General features: G+C 35.3%; 1 protein-coding gene across 5 annotated transcripts in view; it reads right to left on the bottom strand.

The window, feature by feature from the left end:
• RB1CC1 (RB1 inducible coiled-coil 1) overlaps positions 1 to 21087 on the bottom strand; it is a 67497-nt gene extending 46410 nt beyond the window's left edge. For 2 of the 5 annotated variants that reach the window (XM_026841823.1, XM_026841821.1), the window contains exons 1-7: positions 21002 to 21087; positions 17765 to 17880; positions 15667 to 15794; positions 13090 to 13216; positions 12648 to 12818; positions 1824 to 2026; positions 342 to 774 (exon numbers count right to left, since the gene is read on the bottom strand). In XM_026841823.1, coding sequence (XP_026697624.1) covers positions 342 to 774; positions 1824 to 2026; positions 12648 to 12818; positions 13090 to 13216; positions 15667 to 15737 — 1005 coding nt within the window. In that variant the 5' untranslated portion in view covers positions 15738 to 15794; positions 17765 to 17880; positions 21002 to 21087. Of the gene's footprint in view, positions 1 to 341; positions 775 to 1823; positions 2027 to 6749; positions 6805 to 12647; positions 12824 to 13089; positions 13217 to 15666; positions 15795 to 17764; positions 17881 to 19085; positions 19116 to 21001 lie in introns of those variants that run through there. The other 3 variants (XM_026841822.1, XM_026841824.1, XM_026841825.1) reach the window with 3 other exon arrangements.
• Between the last annotated feature and the right edge of the window lie 1150 nt (positions 21088 to 22237).

Genomic DNA, 22237 nt, shown 5'->3' on the forward strand with positions numbered 1-22237 from the left:
TTATAAGCATAACTTCTATGAAAAAGGCAGAGAAAGAAGACACTTTGCTCTGCAAGAAACTACTGGCTTTCCAACAAGAATGGTTATTTGAGAAACAAGCAAGATAACAAGCAGTCACTGAAATTATACATTTTCCTACAGGTCAAATTCTTAACACTCAAGAACTTTTAAAATACTTTCCCCACTCCCACCCCAGACACAGTCTCTGCTGTGGTCTTCATTCAGAAAGTTATCTGAGAAACAACAAGTTACAAAAAATGAAGTCACTTCAAAAGCGTCTGGAAAATAAACAACAACATTCAATGTAATATACTTTGATTTTTAAAAAATTTTTAACTTACCCTGCTCATAGAATCAAAACACTTTCTGACCAGTGATTCAACATCATTAGGTCTATCTTGAACATTAATCCAATCTAACAAAGACACATTGAAGGAAGGCTGATCATCATCTTTCAATTCTACTGATGTTTCAGTGTCCTGGACAGTAGCATTTTGACCAGATTCCTTATCTTTTACATTTTCAGGATCTGTGCCTTCCAAAGCTGAATGTTCAACTGACTTGCAAAATGAGGCTAACACTGATTTATTGTTTGCTTTAGTTATATCAGAATAAAGCGCTAATTCAGCAGATTTCCCATCCTCAGTTTCTTCACTTTCTGCACCTCCATGCTCAGCTGAAGAATCCAGTCTTCCTAAACACTCTCTGTAACTATGTCTCGTTAGGCACTCCAGCAGTGGTATCTTGGCCATGATAGAAACAGCAGAACCCAAGCTTTTTTAAAAAAGGGTGAAAAGAAACACACATCAGTATCTAGAAGCCAATGTAACATAAAAACTTAGATACTAACCACCCATAATAAAGTACCATTCATTTTACAATTAAAGCAGGTTTCAAAATGAATTTGATAACTACTCCTTCCAAAATACTGTGTTCAGTAGCAACATCATGAGAGGACAGTTGAAGTAGTTACAGTTTTTGCTCTCTTCCACTGCTTAATATGAACACTCCTAAACCCCCAAGCAAGCTTGCCCTTTTTTTAGGAAAAAAAACACCCACAAAACTGGGATTTCTATGTTTCCAATCTGCATGGATACCAATGCTTATTAGCAAAGATTGAGTGCCTTCTGGTTGACCACTTTTGCAGAGTTTGAATAGTTTCTATATATTTGGTAAAAGCTATGAAGTTCAACTTTTTTTTTTTTAAAAAAAAAAAAAAACAAACCACATTTATGCTTTATTTCTTAAAGTATCCAACATTCACTTACATTCCATTAGGCAAAGCACTCCCAGAAATACTGTAATACTGTAACATCCAGAAAGATGTCAAAGATTTTCCTTCAAGTAACATCCAGAGTTTGCAGGATAAAAGTATACACTTGCACCCCCCCTCAAAAGTATACATTTATACCCAAAGTTTGTGTTATTACTTCATACATAAATCATCATTCTTAATATCTACTTAAGTTTATTAAAATTCAAAGTGCAAATATGTATTTTAAAATGTTGATTAATGTCTAAATTTATTATCTAGCTATCTCTAGTGCACAGTTGGAAGGACTCCAGCTCTGAAACAGCTGTTCATTAACAAGCATATCTTCCATATAATTCAATATAGAGTTCTGTGTGCTGATGAATACAAGGAAAAAGTGTCAGTTAAAAAAATGACTAGCATAGAACAGAAAGAATGTTCTCCATGACACATAATGAAACTAACAAGTATATGCTTAATTAGAACTAGCACCAGACATACAACACTCAAAAAGATAAGTGTAAAATATAGTAACTTTGTAGATTGAAGCTGAATTTAATGGCAAACTTACTGTGTAAGTTTCAACTTGATATCATCTATAGACTGTAAATAGCTTGAATATACATTTTCAAACTTGAAAAGTAGCTTTTGGTAAGAGTATGTACAATCTTCCAAGTTTGCCATTATGGCAGCCCAGCCTTGATGCTGAAGATGTTCATCATGTACAAGACCTTCACAAAAGGAGCAAAGTTTCTTGGCAACCTCATACATTTCCTACAAAAAAAACAACAAAAAACCCACGTGAGTGATTTGTATTTTGTTGTCTGATTATTGTGGTAACTATAGAAAACACTAAAGTGAGAAATTTAGAATATATTAACATAAAAAGTGTTAAAAGATATCTAAAAAAAAAGTTGTACACCTTAAAACAATCAGAAACAAAACTTCCTTTATTCTTTAATAAAAAATAATTAGATGACAGAAAACATATAGACAATTTACTGAGAAGTATCTTCAAAACAGCAGGTGAAAGTTGCAGTTCCAAAAAACCCCTTATAAAATTAATTAAATGGTGCTAATATAAAATATTCAGTGCATACATACATGAATAATAATGCTTAAATTAATCTGACAGAAGTAGCTGGCAAACAAGGTCTATTAGGAAGAAAACTACTGTGCCAAGCAGAAGCTCAGAATAAAACAATGAATTACAGGATCAGTCAGCAGAAGCGCAGGTGCATCAGATGCAAAAAAAGATGCATGAGGAAAATGGCAGGGCAGAAAATTAGTTGAAGTCTTCCACTGATTAATAAATTAAACACAACGTGATAAGCAGTGCAGAGCATCCACAAAACTCTAAAACACACCCTGAAACTTGGTATATGCAAGCCAAACAGAAAAGCTTTTCTCTCACAAGAACTAGATGACACAAAGGCATTTTATTGCCATAAGAAAGTGAGAATTTAATTACCACCCAACTTGGCAGAGTCAAAACAGAGACCTACATATGACAAGTATCATATCTTACTGAAAGTGCACTAACAAGTGCCTATTATATTCAAATCCAAATTTATAACTAGCAGGAAGAGTAACTATTTTATCAATTTAAAAAAAAAAAAACCAAATAAAAACAAACAAAAACAACCACCAAGCTGTCCCACTCAAAAGGCCTACTACTCAAACACCAAAATGAGCAAGTAAAACAAGTGTCATACAATAAATCCTTCAACTCAATACTTTATCAGTAACACACTACATAGAAAATATTCTCCTGAGCACAATTGTATGATGGGGTTTAGTATCTACCTACCCTCCAAGAAAGAAAATCTTACTACTTTTTTGCAGGTTGAACATACTCTTAAACTAGGACTGAACACATTATTTTCTTCTGCTATAATACATGTGAGAAAACCATGCATGGACAAATTATAAAAATACAGTGAGAAAGCAGTGCTAAAAAACCAACACATCAGTATATTTCAGAATGCTGCCAAACACAGTTAGCAGCACAGATGAAAACACAGAAAACTTAGAGCCCAACAACACTTCCCAAAATAAACTACAAAACTGCAGAGCATTTTATCCAGATATTTCAGGATTAATATTGACAAAACCCGAACGTTATAAACACCCTCTTTGGGTTTTTGTTTTGGGTTTTGTTTGTTTTTTAAGAAGTCCAAACCTTGTCTCAAACAGCATGACAGAATTTCACTGTCCTTCAAATCACTGGTACCTAAGCTATCAGCAGATGAACAGAAGACATACAAACACACGCAACTCCAAAGAAATCAAAAGCTATTCCAAACTTCTATCACTTTGTAGTAAAGATGATATTTGTCATCTTGTTTTCAGAATTTTGGTCACTTTCTGTGTACATGACAATAAGGATTTCTGGTTTACAATGAACAGTTGTTTCATGCTGCATGAGCTCTTACTTAAGTCAAAAATCAACCAGCAACACAACTGGGACCGCATCCAAGTAGTGCTGAAAACTGCAAGTCATTTCCTTCTGACTAGCTCCAGTTTGTCTATACAATTTAAACTCATATAAGCTGACTAATGCAATATTGACAACATGAACATTTGGGGCTTTTGTCTTCTTAAATTCACTTTGTATACAAGTTATTCAAAGCCACCTTCCACTGCCCATGAAAATGCAGAATTACTGCTTCTTCAATTATCATATTAAAAGCCAAAAGAGCAGATTTTACACCATGGTATACTAAAAAATACACCCAAAAAATGAAGCTGAAAAGGTAACGAAATGTCCCCATTATGTTCTAATGTATGTCCTGGGAATGTACACAAGCATTTTACTTTCAACTCACAAACACTATTCTCTTACGAAAGTCAAACTTCCTCCAAACTGCTGGCAATAATTCCAGAAGTGAGACCATATGCAGAAGCACACATTAATTTGTGGACTAAAAGAATATAAGCCATCTACAAAATCAAAACTGATCATAAAGTCTTTTTATACAATTTCTTCAAGCGAGTATCACAGTTTACCAGGGACTGGACTTGTACTACCTTCAAACAAAAATATTTATTTAAAACCGCTGTGTAGAGGCTTTTGCCACTTCTATTTTCATTTGAACAAACTCACTTAGCATGGCACAGCTCAAATGTCTAATAAGGAAATGTATACAATAGGCTTGATATGACCAGACTTTCTGCCCCGAGACACACTCTTAACTGTTGACCAGTGTTTCCTTTTGTAGCCGTATGTATTTATTGCATTCACAATGGAAGTGAGTTACAAGTTTTGTGTTGTCCTATGAAGCTTTATTACACATCATGAACCTAGGTGTCATCAATTTAAGATTTTAGTTTTAACAAGGTTGCTTCCTCAGCAAAACACTTTCAAACACAAAACAGAAGTCACAAGTTACCAGATTTCAGTAGGGGGGGAAAAAAAAATCATTACAATTGAGATCACTTGTTATGCTACTGATGACCAGCACTGACACTTTGTATCTAGGAGTCTAACCTGTGTTGATTTACCTAAATTTAACCAAATCAGAGCTTGTGTCCCAGCAGGCTGCTGACTCCTAGAAAAGTGAGAGTAAACAACAGTATTTCCCAGAGCAGCAAAATTTTTTTTTTTTTTTTTTTTTTTTTTTTAAAATTTTTTTAGAAACCATGTAACAGAAGGGAATTCTTCTAAGTGTCAGGATATGCTACATAAGACACATGCCCAAAGAAACTGTTACAGGAAAATAAAAATACCCCAATGCCATCTAAGTATTCAAACAGGCATTCACTGTCAGATGAGCTGCAGCTCCTTGTTGTACACACAGGAGACATGAACATTAAGCCAAAAAATCCCCTTATAAAAGCAATCATAAATACAATACTGAGAGACAAAAGATTTTTTTCCAAACTATTTAGAGTTCAAACTAAACTAACATGAGGCTCAAAATTTATTAGCCTGAAAACATGACTAAGTTTGTTTCAAGTAACATATTTTCAAAGCTACCTACCTGTAAGTTAATACACAACAAGTCAAATTGTACAACTGAAGAGACACATGATTGTTTCAGGGCACACAGGCAAGACATTGCAACAGCATTCCTTATTATCATTCTCCCCAAATTATTTTTACATGTGTATTCCAAGTGTCAAAGAAATTCTCTCTGGGTGGTGGGGCAAGCAGTAAAATTCCATCTGCATGGATGAACCCAAATGGAATCAAGAGTCCACAAGAACCCAGTACTGCTTTTGATGCTGATTCCTTAGGCAGTATCATGAAAAAGCTTATTATATTCAAATAATAAAAAAATACTACTCTAGATTCAGGGGTCCAAGTAGATGGCTATAACAAACTTCAAACAACATGGAGTAACTAAGCAGATATCAGTGCAGGGAGCAAGAACACTATGTTAAAGCATTATTTTATTTTTTTAATGCTGCATGGAGGGGTCAAAAAGGAAACACCACTTCAGTCAATCACAGGATTGACTACAACATTTCTAAAATGCATCATTACAACATTTCCAAATACAAGGGTGTGCAGCAAGAAAATGAAGTGGTGAAGCTGTTCGCTTCCTTTGGAGTATTTATGTAGCTTAAAAGTAGTTAATTAAAAACTAGCTATACAAATACATCTTTCTCATCTTTCTGTCACCACTGAAATACATCTTCAAGTGATTTGGCTTGTTCTTCCTGTCATCTCCATAGACTACATTTCTGGGTAGACATCCTCAGGCTACTTTAGAAGGATCAAGACTGATCTATTTCACATAACTGGTATGCCTGTATGCAGAAAAGAATTAAGCAGCAATCTGCTAAATGAATGAAGTCTAAAAACTAAATTCTGTCAGGCATATAAATAAAGGCCTGCAATCCAACATATGTTTTAACACTTCTCAGTAAAGTTGCCAGATCCAGCACTGAAATTGAAACCTGCCTAACAACAGGCTTGCTTTTGTCATTGATTTTTCACAGATCCACTGAAGGGTAATTGGCAGACACCCAATGGTTCACAGAGCACAAAAATTAATTTCAGTTGCCTTGTAGAGCTATGTCCATCTTACTCATCTACACCACCACGCCTAGAACACTGACAGCTTCACCGTACCACTGGAATGTGAACCTCAAGAAGCACCACTATCAGTAAACCAACCCAGGCTAACTCTCAATTTGTTGTTATATTGAAGAGTTACTAAAGGCATCTTCACTTCATAATTTGTCAAGAAATTCACAGGCCCACCTGTGATTTTTATCTTTGGCTGGGTGCTTTAACAGAATGCTTACACAAATTATTTTCTTCAGTCATTGTAATTAACCGTTTAGGTGATTCTTCTAATTGTAATTACTTCCAGTTACTACATATTTCAACCAAAATTGGTAGAAGCAGCAAAGTATGTTTTATCTAAAATGGAAAGTGTTTCCCATTAAGACTTTGTCTTTGCATCCTACTGTCATAATTCTGCTCATCTGAATTAAAAAAAAATCCAGGGAAGGTCTGTTTGCCTTAAGTGGTCTTTAGACTTACCTCTAAAGAACAAAAGTTCTCAGGCAATGCAGGGTTCTTTCCATTCTCTACAACCCTGTGGTAAAAGGAAACAAGTCAAAGTCCTCTATTGCCATGTGTCTGAAATCCTGTAAAAAGGATTCCCTAGAGGCTTCAGTCACCCTAAAAATCAAGCCAAAGATCCCTGAAAGTGAAATTACACACACCTATACACTACAACTGCAGATAAACACTTCCACAAAAGGTAACTATTATCTTGCTTACCAAAAATTAGTAACCAAGACCATTATCTCTAATTCATACACCTCCAACTGAAACATCAGTAAAGCTACTAGATTAACCAGTTCACGATTTCAGATTTTAAAACCTGTAATTGGAACAGTTAACTTCACTGTAAGGGAGACTTTGATATTTCATGACAATTTCTCTCTTTTCATTAGACAGCTGATTATTGCATTCTATTTTAATATTGGTCATTTTCACTGACTGCATCTTTTGGACATTTATCCACACAGTTCACGACATTACATACTCAAAAAGTATTTATTTCATCAGCATAAGTTATTCTGTAAATCATAGCTTAAGGCCTTTTTCTCCAGTACTGTTTTCACTAGCTCTTTGCTCTGACATTAAAAGCAGGTTTGGACAAGTCAGATGACAGAATTTACTGTCAAAAAAAAAAAAATTACTGAGAAGCTGACACCACAGCCAGGGAATCAAACCATGGTACAAATTAAGTAACTTCAACTAGTTTCCAAGCCACCCAAGTTGTGTTCTCCTGGTGAATTTTCTAAAAGCTTGATCTAACAGTTCCAGTTACAAAGGCCAACCAAAACAAATGCTTATATCTTTTAGTATACCTTAGGGTAAACTAAAGCCTACTCCATTTTAACACCACCCAGCTCAATTACTTCAGAAAATAAGGTTGATGGCTAATCCAAGTTACAAAGAAGTCTGGACTCCTGTGGAAGAGGTAGAAGTGTGTCTGGCTATTAGACTAATAATTTAGTCAAAAACAATGAATAGCATTAACACAATTGTTAAACATTACAACACCTTAAAGAACATTACAATTTTAAAGTCTTTTCCAGAGGGTATCAGAGCAGCTTTCTAGTAGAAGTGAAAGAGCATTTCTCTAAATAGTAGATATGTAGCTTTCAGGAAGCATGACTAAACTTCTTGGCTTATGTATTATGAAGTGTTTGAAACTAAACCAAGAATGATCTAGGTACTGCAAGTATAGCCATGGCTTTAGGCATTTAGGCAATCAAATGAAATAACCACATTTTCTCATCCTCACTCCCATTTCTGAAAGAAAAACTGACCGGAATTGACAGTTTGATGATATTATCACATGAAATGTGAAATATACCCACTAATAAAAAGTCCAAGTTTCCAATAACCTCCTTCTGGGACAAATGACCCAGGAACTTCAGTTAGATAAAAAAAAAAAAATAAAAAATCCTTTCCTGAAGGCTAAACTACCAGAAATTATTTTAAGCAGTCGTATTAAAAGACCAGAATACTACACAAGATTCACACAATGCAGTTTATTGTACAATGCACTGTATCAAGAAGAGCTTGTCTTCTAAACTGGTGTGTACGTAACTTTTTGCAAACACTGTCCACATACTTAAACTCAAGGCCAAAACTACTGAAGAGAGGTGGGAAACCAGGCTGATTGTAAAAAGGCAAGCTATAACTCTTCAGGCACAGACATCTCAAAGGTAGATTTTTAGTCAAAGAGAAACCAGGATACTGAAGACATAAAATGAAAACAGGCTTAGAAAGTTGCTTTAACAGATTTAAGGAGACAGACAGCAGATGCAACAAACACTGACCAAAAAGGATCTGATAGAAAAAGTTTAGAAAAAAAAAGATATTGTGCCACATACAACAAAACCTATGCCAAGAATTTCAGTTTAATTGGTAACGAAACAAGTTAACAGACATAGCTTCTTTAAAGCTTCTAATCTTTATACGCTGAATTCTACATAAGGAGATCTCAGGTAATCAACAGTAAGTTAAGACAATCTGCATAGATGTTAAAATCATGAAACCAAAAATAAAGCATAAATTGAGGTATCTTGATATAATAATCATAGTACTGTTGAAAACCAAACAGGAGATATTAAGTTTCCCACAGGAATGGTTTTTGGTTAGGAGGCACTGAAATCTAAAAAGGCTACATATAAGCTATTAAAATTAGTTTCAATTGGGAAAAAAAAAAATAGATGATTTTACATATACCTATACCCAATACATATATGGACAAAAGGCTTTAAGAATGTCCGGGCCTCCACTTTGAACTAAAAGATGACATTTTATTTATAACTGAATAACAACTGAGAATATCTGAAGATTATGGCAAAAAAGAGAATGCAGGAAGCTAAAGTAGAATTTAAATCAATAATGGTCAATTTTAGGCAAGAAACAATGGAGAGGAAATAAAAGCATGGATTAATAATAATACTTGTTATTGTGAAAAAAACGTTGAAGACCATCTATCAGTGTATACAAAGTTAGATCAGAAAAATATAGATGGGACATATCTGTCCACCTTTCTCCACAAGTAAGGTTCAAGATAAAGTAAGGTAAAAAAACCCACCTTTCGTACAGTTCTACGGCATAGGTGCCAAGTAGTATACAGTTCTACTCAGAGATGCCAAAAAACTTGATTAATTTCAACAGCTTTTGGGTGAGAAACAAGACAGAAAGAAGCCTCCCCATCCTGAAATACACACAGTCTTCTACACGAGTTTGTCTACTACTAAAGTAGACATAGGGCATGAAGTACAAGTGATAACCAAGACTTCTTGCCCAGTAAATTAGCTGGCATCTTCTAAGCAATTTTTGCTGTTTGATATTAAGTCTGATTTTAAAAATCATACTGTATATCCTCTGGGCAGAATAGATACCAAATTAAACAGAAACTGGTAGCTATCAAATATTCTCCCCTATTTTTTGTAGTTACACATCACTTACTGTTGACAAGAATAGACAAGACTTTCTATCATGAGTAATGATTTAGATTTTAACTTTTATTTTCCTAGTACAAAACATTTTTATCATGTATGAGTACATGTATTAATAGTAACATTAACTATTTGAATTAATTACTCAATTAATGTAATAACCCTAAATAATTACAACAGGCAAAAACTCCCCATTAAGTACTGCCACTCTGCTTTTCTGGTAAAGCAGGTTACTGTCTCTCTAATAAAGAGACAAAAAGTTTTGATCAATATAAGGCAGCTTTTTCATGGCCATATGCAGGAATTTTCTCGTATAGTATTCTCAGCGTGGCTTTGGATGCATCAATCTTGTAACTACAGAGGTTCAAAGCCTTTCTATTTCTCCTGAGATCTTAATCAATTTTGAGAAGGATTAATATCTCACGTTCCCTCTTTCTCCCACCCAAGAGACTCATGGTGAACCTTGAAAAAGATTTATGTTCTAACCACATTCCTAGTCCTTCCTCAGTTTCTTCTGAATTACTACTCAATATGCTTCAATCAGGCATGACAAAACATTGCTTTATACAATACCGCAAAGCTCCTTTATACAGTTTTCACACCTTGGTACATCCGAAGTCACGACAGCCTATTTACTAATCTTCCACCACACATGATGGTTTTGTTGTTCCCCTGAGCTCCCAGAGTAGTATCCAATGCATTTTCAGACTGAAACAGAACGTTTGGTTTTTAAAGATTTAAAATCTTGGATAAAATTAACTGTGGCTGTAAAGGTGTATCAGATTTAGGAGTAATCCCTACATGTTTAATTTTTATTAAAATGTCTATGTTTTTCACAAAATATTCTATTATTACAGCACTTTTACAAGGAGGAAAGAACTGGAAGAAGGGACAGAGAATAATCTTTTTCAAGATAAATCTGCAGGCTAAAAATAAAACCTCCATTCTACTTAGATCCATGTTTAAAGACCTTTAAATACTAAATTCCTCCCCCCATCCCATAATAATATTAATAGGTGCCATCAAGTATGGCAAGCTTTATTTACTTCTTGCAAATCACCTCAGGATCACTCTCTCCAAACTTTTCAGTCTAGCTGAGTATTATAGCTCCAGTTGGCCAATAAAAGCTGTACTCTACATATAGTATTTCTGAAATACGGGCTTCCCTTACAGAAGGCTTGCCACCAGAATGAGTCAGTAAAGATCCGAATAATTCATTTAAAAACAGAAACGCTACAATAAATTTACTTGCTCTGCATATTAACACACCTTTCAAAATCAAGGGGGAAGAGAAGGTAGCACTAACAATTCTTTTAAACTTTAAGTAGGATTTTTTTTTTTTTTTTTAAAACTCCTGGTATATAAAAAGTTCACTCCCAAGTAATTAAATATGTTTTATCAGTGTATATTAACTTCACTAGACCAAAATCAAAATCGAGACTCTTTAAGACCACAAAACCAGGGATGGAATGAAGATGATAAAATATCAACAGTGAGAAAAGTGAGACTGGGTACCACCACCTCTCACTTCCATTACCCTAAGCAAAACACAAACATGAATACTACTAGTACTAATTACTACAGTCACCCTTTCATACCAAATCAACGTTAAGCATCTAACAGGTATCAGTCTTGCTGATTATTCCAACATCCTCTTAACATCTCACAAAGAATGCTTTTAAAGCACTTTCAGTTTCAGCTGCTAAAACCGGAATCCTTACACTCTTCAAGGAGCACGAATTAAAACCTCCCACTCCTAGCTGAATTCACAGATATCCATTCTTTTCCATATGACAGTCATACAGTTCAAAGATCCCTAATAACTAAAACCCTATTTACTAAGTCATAATTAATTGTCAACAGTGGTAGAGCCTTAAATCAGACAGTATGTCACAGTCAGATTATTCAGGCTAACTTCCCCCACTCCTGACAGGTCAGGAGGCCAATGGGGAAAACAAAAAAAACACCTTGTACTTTCTATTAGACATCACTTTTCTCGAATTTAGCTGTACAGTATTAATAAACAGCCACTTCAATTGCTAAATATTCTTTTGGTCAACATTAAAATTGTCACAAACTAAGAAACTTTTATAACAAGACAACATGAAAAAAGCATATATTACTATCAATTTTGTGCTAAGTGCTACACACAACTATTCCCAGCTGTTGGAAGTTTAAATAATCTTGAGACATGAAAATTATTTAACACATTTAAATGTAAAATTTGAAAAAGAAAAATGAGGGAGGTATTTCCTAACATGAAGAAATCAGTCCAGCTACTAAATGCATTGTGTCACTCTCTTGACCACACAGCCATGTATGCACACTTGGTATCTTACTGACCACGTTTCAGGGTACTAGTTCCTCCTATCAAAATAATAAAGTAGTAAAATTGGATTGCTGACAGGTCTGCTTTCTATGCAAGTAAAAGCCAGCACTCAAAGACTTGAATTTTAGAAAAAGAAGCTTAGTTTTATTATTTCCTCACCAATTGTTTAGACATGTAAGATGAAACAGAAGGTTGGCAAGGTGCTTTTAAATTTACACTGCTAATTTTCTACTACTGTTAACAATGCTTACAAAGTAACTTCTGTTTTCAGGTTCAGGCAGACTGAAGACACTGAAAATAAGGCAGAGCATTAAGGCATGGGTCCAAAACAACCAGACTGCTTTTATTTTGCAAATGCTGTGAACATACATATCCATAAAGCTGTATTACAATATGCTTTTGAAAGAGGCTTTGAACATGCTAAAGAAGCAAGCACATTTCAATACCTACCTTGAAACTTCAGGACAAAGACTCTGAAGAATACATCATCATTAATGTCATTCTTACTGTCTTTTGAACAAAGTATTTCATAACAACTTATAATCAAGCTTCCCCTATGACACATAAAAAAAGTTATTTTCCTTTGGTGTACAAATACAATAAGAATTTACTTACCACAGCAAGTTGTGTCCGTGATGCTACCGTATGAAACACCGCAGGCATCATGAGAGATTCTTCTACTTTCAATTCCATCTCATTCTCTGCTGAAAACGTGGTTTTGGGGATAGCTGGTGGACGTTCACACAAGATCATTTCTTTGTTGAATAAAAAAATTGGGTTGGTATCCTACACTCAAAAAGAAAATTAAACCAAACACTGAGTAAAGGCAACACACTGTTGTTCAATCATCACTTATCTATCTCATCATGTGGGTTAGAGGTCTTAAGAACATGTTAACATCTACTTGTATAAGATGAATACATAAACATCTTTTTCTCAAACTAAGGAAGTCCAGAAAACAGTATACTACAGAAAAATTACTTAAAAGCTCCTTAGTAACACATCTTTTCTTCCCCTATAAACAACAGTTCAGACTAAGAATGCAGCATGCACTTACTGTTCCAGCACTGTAACTACACACTCTTCTGTCTGGTGCCATGCACTCTCCTCCATTGACAACCAGGACTTGGTGCTGAATGGCAATCTTATATTTTGTTTGAATTGCATGTTTCAGATCAGCCACACTAGAAAAAAATTGGAAAGATGACACTATTAGCATATTTGTGTCTCTAATTTTATATATTCCTATAATAGACAGATGACTTGTCCATGTCAAAAGAGAACTTTTCTCAAAGAACTATTACTTTTTTAGAATAAAAATACAGAATGCACAATGACATATTTCAAAGGTTTCTAAGTGCTGTAATGTGTTGCATTTTGGATATCCTAATAAGCTAACAGCTAAAAGACAGCCTCTGCATTACTGGCAAATCAGCAATCTTCTTCCAAGAAGATCTGATAGAATGCTGAAATTCTGGATTAAGTCACATCAAGCATTTAGGATAAAAAGTGTGAGTGTCATATTGTGTTCTTTGAGCACAAACTTTATGAATAAACAGCTAACTTACTGAAACCCTAGAAGACAACAACAAGACTATTAATGCTTCATTATGCGTAAACACAGTTTTACCTATCAACTATGATTTACTGTACATGACATGCAATATCACACTTAACATCAGGAAATTAATCCATATATATGCAACATATTCATATAAGCGTAACAGACACTTTTAATGCAGAAACAATTTATCAATAAACCACCCCTGTTTTCATTCACTGTCATCATACCTTTAAATCGGGGTGATGACATCTTTACATTACTGCTTATTTTAGCCAGTTCTAGACTTCATCTTGAAGACACAGGCAAACAGCAAACTAAACAAGAATTTACTAGTATGATGCAGTAACTGACCCAAACTATAACACACTGGGGTAGTGCCTGTGCAGAGGTATTAAAAAAGGTTCAGAGTATCAAGTCAGTATCAACGGTTTTGATGTAACTGGCAGGAAGCATAACAATGTTACTGGCCACACAATACTTGAAAAATAAAGATCAGTTACCTATTCACTATAAACATCTCATGAGCACAAGCTTGCACTTACTAGCTGCATTTCAGTAATCATTCTCCATGGTCTTTGGGAAGATAGCTTGGCCTGTCCATGTACAAGATGACAGGCAAAGAACCCAAGGAAGTTATTCTTGCTGTAAAGAGCAAGTCTATAATACACAGATACACAAAATAAGAAGTTAAACTGTTAAACTGAAAAGTCTTGGATTTTGTGTGGTTCAGCCATTGGAAAGCTTATTTCTCAAAAAACTATCCAACCGAGCAAAAAGTCAGCCTATACCAGACTATTAGGTGCCTGGTCTAGCAATTCAGATGCTGTATCTCACTCAGCATGATTTAGGAACAAAATGTCTCAATGTACCAAACAGCATACAGGGCTGCTGACAAATCTGCAGGTGACCCAGAAGGTCCAGAATGGCCAAGATGAAACACTATTTCATCTTCAATAAAACCCTGAGTGTCAGTGGAGCTTTGCAGAAGAGCATATAAAAACACTCAGTGTAGACAGTCTTAGGGCTCTTCCATCCCAAAGAAGTTTTAAAATCCAAATTTGAGTCATGAAAATTACAGACAGGAATTCAGAGGAAAGGAAACAATGGATGTGAGCACCAAATCCATGGTAGAAGTCTTTCGGCACAATTACTTGCAACTCATTCATCACTGATAAAATATGGAGAGAGCAGATAGCCTGGTTCTTCCTAGCTCCAAGGTACATGGCCTATCATGATATTATACACAATTTACTTATTAGATCAGTCCCACATGAGAATAAGCAAAAAGGATACAATACAATCCAGAATATCTAGACCTTACTAAAAGCTTCTTTACATTTGCAAGATGCTTTTAATGTGCAAAGAAAAAAATACAAACAGCAAAGCTATTGGGACTTAACTGTAAGACCGTCCATGTTTCAGGGCAGGTGGGCATTCAGAAGTTCATGTTTTACATATAAAATCCTGCAAAGCATTTTGAAGCCTTACAACATAGGACAGAACCAACTTTTACCCATCCTGGACACAAGACAAAAACCTCTATGCCAGTTCTTTAACATTCAGTATAAAAATACCACAGAGCACACATTCTCTTCAGGCTGAGTACATACTGACAGGAGAAAGAACAATCTGCAGAATTTCTTCCTATGATGCCAGTCAGTACAACACAAACCTTTTACAGAGTAATCCTAAATAAAAACATCATCCAATAAAAGATCTCAGGAGATCAGGAATCATTCTGACAGTGTTTCCAAAGAGCAAACATAACACCAGACTCAGCTAAAAGGAGGTCACCCTCTCTCAGTGCCCCAGAAGGTAAATAACCTCTCCACTCTTTCACAGGACCTCAAAACACACACAGTCACCTGCAAGGCACTGAAAACACTAATCCAGATTTAAAAAAAAAAAAAAAGCTCCCTCAAATACATTAAAACCTAGAGAGTGACTTCATGGACATACTAAAAAACAACTGAGTTTTTAAGTTTAATCACCTCTCCAGAACTCTATATACAAAAGTACTTACACCTTTTTAAAGTTTAAAAACCAAATAATACAGAATTATTTTCTTACTTTTGTACAGCAAGTTCTGTATCAAAGGTAAGGGTAGTTCCAGTGTTGACCAGAAATACATATAGCTTCATGATGATTTGTTTAGGTCTCTGAAGTTTGTAACTTCCACCGCTAAAATCATTTAGAAACTGAAAGAAAAAATAAATAAAGTGTTAGTTTCACACGAAAGACAAATACATGCTTTTGAAAAAATACTTTTAGATACACAGTGGGTGAATACATCAGCTCTCACATTCCACAGTTCTTTAACCATTAATAAACATACAGATACTCCTCTGACTAGCAACATGGGCAAGATAAACCTCTGGCTATGCAGATGGTTAGAAGGACATGAAAATATATACTGAGAACTGAAGAAAAAAAAAAAAGATTACTTCAGCTGCAGAGGCCACCATCTTAGATCATTACCTGGCTTTTCTCAACCATGAAATGCAGTTTTGAAGCCTCAGATACAGTTATTTCCAGATATCTTTTCTAGATTTTACAAACAGCAGCATGATCTATGCTGTAAGCATCCACTCCTCAACTTACACCTGCAAAGTCTATCTACTCACTACTACCCCTATCCATAGTTTTTTTCAGTGAGACATATGGAAGCATTAGCAAAACGTAAGAAAATAGCTAAGATAATGTAGGTTTTCTTTTTGTATCTCTCCATACTTAAGTAATAGTTTTAAAAAAATACTTTCCTCTGTTTTCAGCACTAGCTACTTTCTTCACCCCTAACAGCAAATAAGGAGTAATCAGGAAAGTGCAGTCCAACACACTGGACCCATTTTCAGTCCTGTGCCCTACAAGCATCTGGAGGAGTGACTATAAGCATGTGCTTTTCCAGTGTACATAACATTAAAAACATTGAACTGCTTTGTAAAACACTGAGATTTAATCTGAGATTTTATCACTGAAATACTCCATAGTTCTGAGACTTTTTCTGTTCTCCACAGGACCTCAGAAGTTTATGAATAATTTCCTCAACACTAACAAAGCTGCTGCAGAAGTAAAAGTAACACTACAGTCACTAATGACCTGACTTTTTTTTTTTTTTTTTAATGTGGAAGGAGTTACGAAAAGTTAAGCTGTAAAAGTTTTAGTCACTAAGCAATATTCTTATATCATTATAAAAAAGACTTTTTGGATTAAATTAACAGGAAACAGAAGAAGTCCCTCTTTCCTTGAAATATGAACAGGACACACACAAGGTCTATACTGCTAATTGTACTCTTCCAAAATGTGTCTGAATTTGCATTTATTTCTTTGCCTACACCAAGAACAAGTGACAAACCACAGAGAAAAAAAATAACAAAACTACCATTAAATTGGGGAGGGTGGGAGAGATTTTACCAGTCTAATAATTCCACAAAGTCAAAAGAGCTTTCTTTCAAGACAGTGGCTTTTTACACACTTTTCAAGCATTAATTATAGTACATAAAGTAGTTAAAACATGCATTTTAATAACAAGGCTTCAGAAACAGAGCCATATCAAATAAAAAAGACCCAGTTAAATAATTTGATCTGAACTGAGTCTTATTGTCCTTACACTTGAACTCTACTGTACTCAGTGGCATCAATTCCAATTTATATTGGAAAAAGAAGAATACTAACAAAGTTATTAGATAGACAAAAACTGCAGAACACCAAGAAGTCACTAGAAATAATTTATTACTAAATTCTTTGGCCTAGGTTTCAGAATTAATCTGTCTTACATACAAAAAGACTTATTTTCACAAACAGTATATTTGTGACTGTGGTCCAGGTAGAATTAAAAATAAATGTTAAATAATACAACGCTTAAAGCAAAAACCATGGAGCAAAAGTTATTTTCCAGCTAACCTGAGTAAAATGCTTGTGTAGTATCACATTTATATGAAAACTACTCTTTCCAAACTGAAGCGATATTTAAGAGATAATCTGTCTGGAAACCTCATACAGTGAAATTTTAATCAAACATTTACGCCTCCATACCTTAACACTAACTATTTAAAACATAAAAATAAACAAATATTATCAAGACCAAAAATATTTATGACAGCATCTGCCACACATGCTTGAGCAGTCTCAAACTTTCAAACTTTTTAACTTCAAGGAAAGAAAGAATTACCTTCAGGCACTACACAAAGCTAACACCTTCAAATTCAAGGGGAGAATAAATGTGCACATTTGCTTTACTTGATTTTTGGCAACAGAGTAGCATGGCTGTTCAAAGCCAGAGAAGATCTGCAAAAAAAAAAAGAATGAAATTACAGGTATTATTAAAATGTCAGGATTTTACAGTCATCATTGCATCTAACCCAGAAATCAGTATATGTCAATGTCAGAAAGAATAATTATGTAGTAGTATTTTCTTATTTTAATTAACAGTGCTACCCAGTTACAAGTCTGCTCAAAACTGCTACATACCTGAATAGTTTAGGCTTTAAGTTTGGTCTAAAATAACCGCTAGTGGTATTCTTCAGTATTTACGAGGCAAATCTAGTTCACTTAAAAGAACTGCCTGTATTTCGATTAACTGGAAGTATTTTTCAGAACTAGTGCAGAATGCCAATACAATGATGCTAAGAGCAACAGAGAGCGCCATAACAAAATGCAATTTATCTAAGAGAATCCAGTGTAAAAAGGCACACATGCTCCTGCTGTTGCATGAACAGTCTTATGCTACAGATCACCTTCCTTACCTGAAACAAGGTAACCTTATTTGTTAAGCCATTCACCTACTTTCAGAACACCTGATATTTATTTTGTTTTAGTTTTAAATAAACTGAAGATGTTACCCTTCCCAGCTCCTTCTCACCGCCATCCTTGCCAGGGACTTCCTCTCCCAGAGCTGCTGTTTAAACTACAATGGAAACTACAACAATCAAAATGAGCCAGATCAGCAAAAGTGGTCTTTTTAGACTACCTCAGTTCATTTTAACTGTTGTCATTTAAGTAGTACCAAAGGAGAAGGAGATCTTGGCAAGAAAGGTGGTGATGAGCAGTTGGGTGCCGGGCAGTCAGATAAGGGCACTATCAAACCCCGAACTGCAAACAAACATTATTTCTATCATGTTAATGCCCTAGCAAGCTTTCTGAGAAGATGATCAGGCACTATAAAGGGTGATAATCCATTACTAAAAATAGGTTTGCTGAAGCCTAAAAGCTGTTAGAACGTGTAAATCATTTGATAGAACTCGTGCTACTAACAGTAAATCAAAAACACTTAACCCCAAACTTGAAAACCTTATAATAAAGGAAACAAATATACAAGTAGTACATGTATTTTACGTGCATGGAACAGATAACACTTTGTTAGGCTGTTATTTGAGCCATTATCTTCTTCCTTCCTGTCTACTCCCTCTTTACTCCTATGCAAAATGCATACACACCATCTTGTCAGAAATAAAAGTGCAATAGAAGGCAAAAAAAGCAATGTGTTTAAGTACCATCACTGGAAAATCAGTAACTGAAGTGTCCTCTTCCAGCTTAGCTATCAGCAGTCAATAGTTTTACTTGAGCAAAAGAAATTTCTGAATACCTGCTTTAGATCTAAGTAATGCACATTAACATGCATAACAAGAAACTACTGAAACACTTCTGCCACAAAGTACAATCACAACACCATCATCTCTATTCTTCTAATTCTTTTCTAAGTGTTGTTTCTTTCACCCAACATTTCAACAAACAGTCCTGGGGGAACACAACTACACAAACACAGGCAGGACAAATTTGTATTAGGTTACTCTTTAAAGAGAAAAAAAAAAAAAAAAAAGGTAGAATTCACCCACTCCCAAGGTTGCCACAAATTTCAGTGAGTACTTCAGGAACAGAGGAATTGCATGAAGGTAGGTTTCAGAGAATTTGTGATTTTAACACCAAGCTCTCCTGTAGATTCACTGCTGCCCAATAAAGGCAGGCTGTGCAGCCCTCCCTTCAGCAGGAACTATGTAGAGTGCCTCTCTCCAGCATCTTTACAACAGTCAAAGATACTGCATTTTGAGAGCTCTCCCTAGTCTCGCATATCCAGACAATATTTGGCTGAGTATGGCCAACAAAGTCCAAGATTAAAGGGGGAGATGCATGAAAACTGGTCACTGCTAGAATAAGTCTCTTCTCCTTCAAAAGTTAGGTTACAACAGTTACAAAATTTGACAGCTAACTATGTAGTCAGGCAACTGTAACAAAGTGGCTAATTCACCCAGATTATTTGTTTGAACTGTGCCCTGCAGCATTAGATTTGTGCTATCATATAAACTAGATACTTCAAATTATGGGATGGAAGATTGTATGATCAAGAGCCATTCTGAATTACCAGTAACATCATTAAAAAAATAGCTGTAAATTTGACAAGGAAATTTCTGTAGCAGCTGCCAGAGCAGACAGAATATGGTAAACATGAAAATAAGGAATAGAATGAGATTACGAAAATGAAAGTAAGAATAGCACAAAGTAGAAAAAGCTTCCAGATTTAATTCAGAAGATGTATATTTTGTTACATTAACTAACAAAACACCAAAACCAGCCATGAATATGTTATGCTGGTTATACCATTTATCTCACTGCTCTATATTGTGTTTACGCGGCAATGCAATTACTACAGCTGCTTCACTTCATGTAAGTATTGCAAGTTCTCCTATTCAATATAAACTCAACCACTGAGTACTTTCGAAGTCTGTGTTGATCAACACTTTCACTGCATGCCGTTTCAAAGTTTTGAGATGTACCTTATTTAGTTCAGAACATGTTCATAATGTTACATCTGTAAAAGGAAATGAATGTCTGTTTACAGACCTTTCCTTTTTTTAATTATATTACAGGCATTATAGGTTTCATAGCACTCCACAAATAATCCTACTGCTATATTAATCATCCATTTCTGTCATTAAGTGCAGAATCCCTGCTCTGTTATCCAAGTCTGTTCCATTGTTTCATGATACAATTCCTTCCAACTTTAGACTCAACACTGAAATATGGCATTCAGGATAGGACAAAGATAACAATCAACATTTAGGTGGTTTGGGTTTAAAGGGGCATTATCAACTTCACTTTAAAGTCAATAAGTTTCCTCTACAACATCCCAATATTTAAGTTCATGCACATGTTTTTGACATCTCATTTCCCATGCCTCCTTTATAAACTGGACTGAAAACTAAATTTAATCAAAGATATTAATATATTTTTCTTTAACACCCTGGAATTTAAACTGAATTATGCCAAAGTCAAGCCATGGCTACCCTTTAAACCCAATGATGGTTTAAAATTCCATCTTCTATGACAGCAACACAGCAGGAGTATAAGGTACCTTGCTTTTTGTGCCTGGGGAAGTATTGCTTCGCATCTGTACAGTAAGCGCCATACTTACCAATGCTTCATATCCCAGGTCATAAAAGACCAAGAGGCCCAAACTCTTTCCCCCCATGTACATCTCCAGGTTGAAAGGGGATCAACTCTGAAAGCAGACAGAACTAATTACCTAAGGCAGGACTCTCACTGTTCACTCAGAAGCCTGCAATTCCACATTGCTAATTATGAGACATTCATATAGCTCTGTATGAATATCATCTGTATGCTGCTACTAAAGGAAGTTTCTCTTTTACTGCAGACCAGCTGAGGCTATACTGCAGGTAACAGATAGTGCTGCCAATATGAGTCATAAATATTATCTCTGATTACAAGGGTCAGATGTCTCACAGGACATCACTGCAGAATTCCTGCCTGTCAAAAGGGCAATTTATCTGAGGCAAAGGCTGACAAGTCTGTCACATGCTTAAAAGACAACTGCTATTCCTCATTCACTGAGTATCTTATCTGGAGAACATATCCCTTCAAGGAGAATATACCTTTATTACCTCTGGAGATGGAGAGCCAACTCTGGGGCACATTAGCATCTTACTAAGGTGTGCTTCATTTCCATACAGCAAATCTTAAGGTTTGCCTTCAAGATGCTGCAATTCCTGTGATTCCACCTTTCTCTCCTCTCCTTTTAGAGCAGGATTTCCTGTTTCACTTTGACTCAGGCAACTCTGTAAACATAGACAAAGGTGCAAGACTAACACAAAATGTCCTTCCAATTAATTTTGTTTTCTTCTACAAAACTGTCTTCTACCTCTATTTCCTTTGTTTTTTCAGTCCAACTTGCACACCTCAACTCATAAGCAAAGTATTATATAGCACATAAATCCCAGTATCAAAGGAAAAAAAAACAAACTAGAAATTGAAGCTGAATTTAAGAAAACAAAGACCTTTCTTCATGTTAGTTGTAAGATCACCTCTAAAAGCAGACTTCAACCCAGTTGCAGAGAATAATTTTAGTCCCTGCTCCTCCAAAATAAATTAACCAGAAGACAACATCTAATCACTGATATGTATTATTCCAGGTGGAGATCCTATCTCCCATTACCACCTTATATCAAAGCTACACTGTTGTCTTAAAGAAAGGCTGTCAACCCTTGACATCTGTAAAGTGCCATCTGGAGCTCTATTTATACTGTGTTGAGACGTGCATTAGGCACAGAGGCGGTTACTTAATTACAGCATTTCCAACAGTCACTGTGTTGTTAACAGCTCTCAAGCTCAGCTGCTGGTCAGTAAAGCAAGT

Source organism: Athene cunicularia (genome assembly GCF_003259725.1).
Source record: "Athene cunicularia isolate RWA chromosome 2 unlocalized genomic scaffold, athCun1 chr2_part1, whole genome shotgun sequence".
NCBI classification, from domain to species: Eukaryota; Metazoa; Chordata; class Aves; order Strigiformes; family Strigidae; genus Athene; species Athene cunicularia.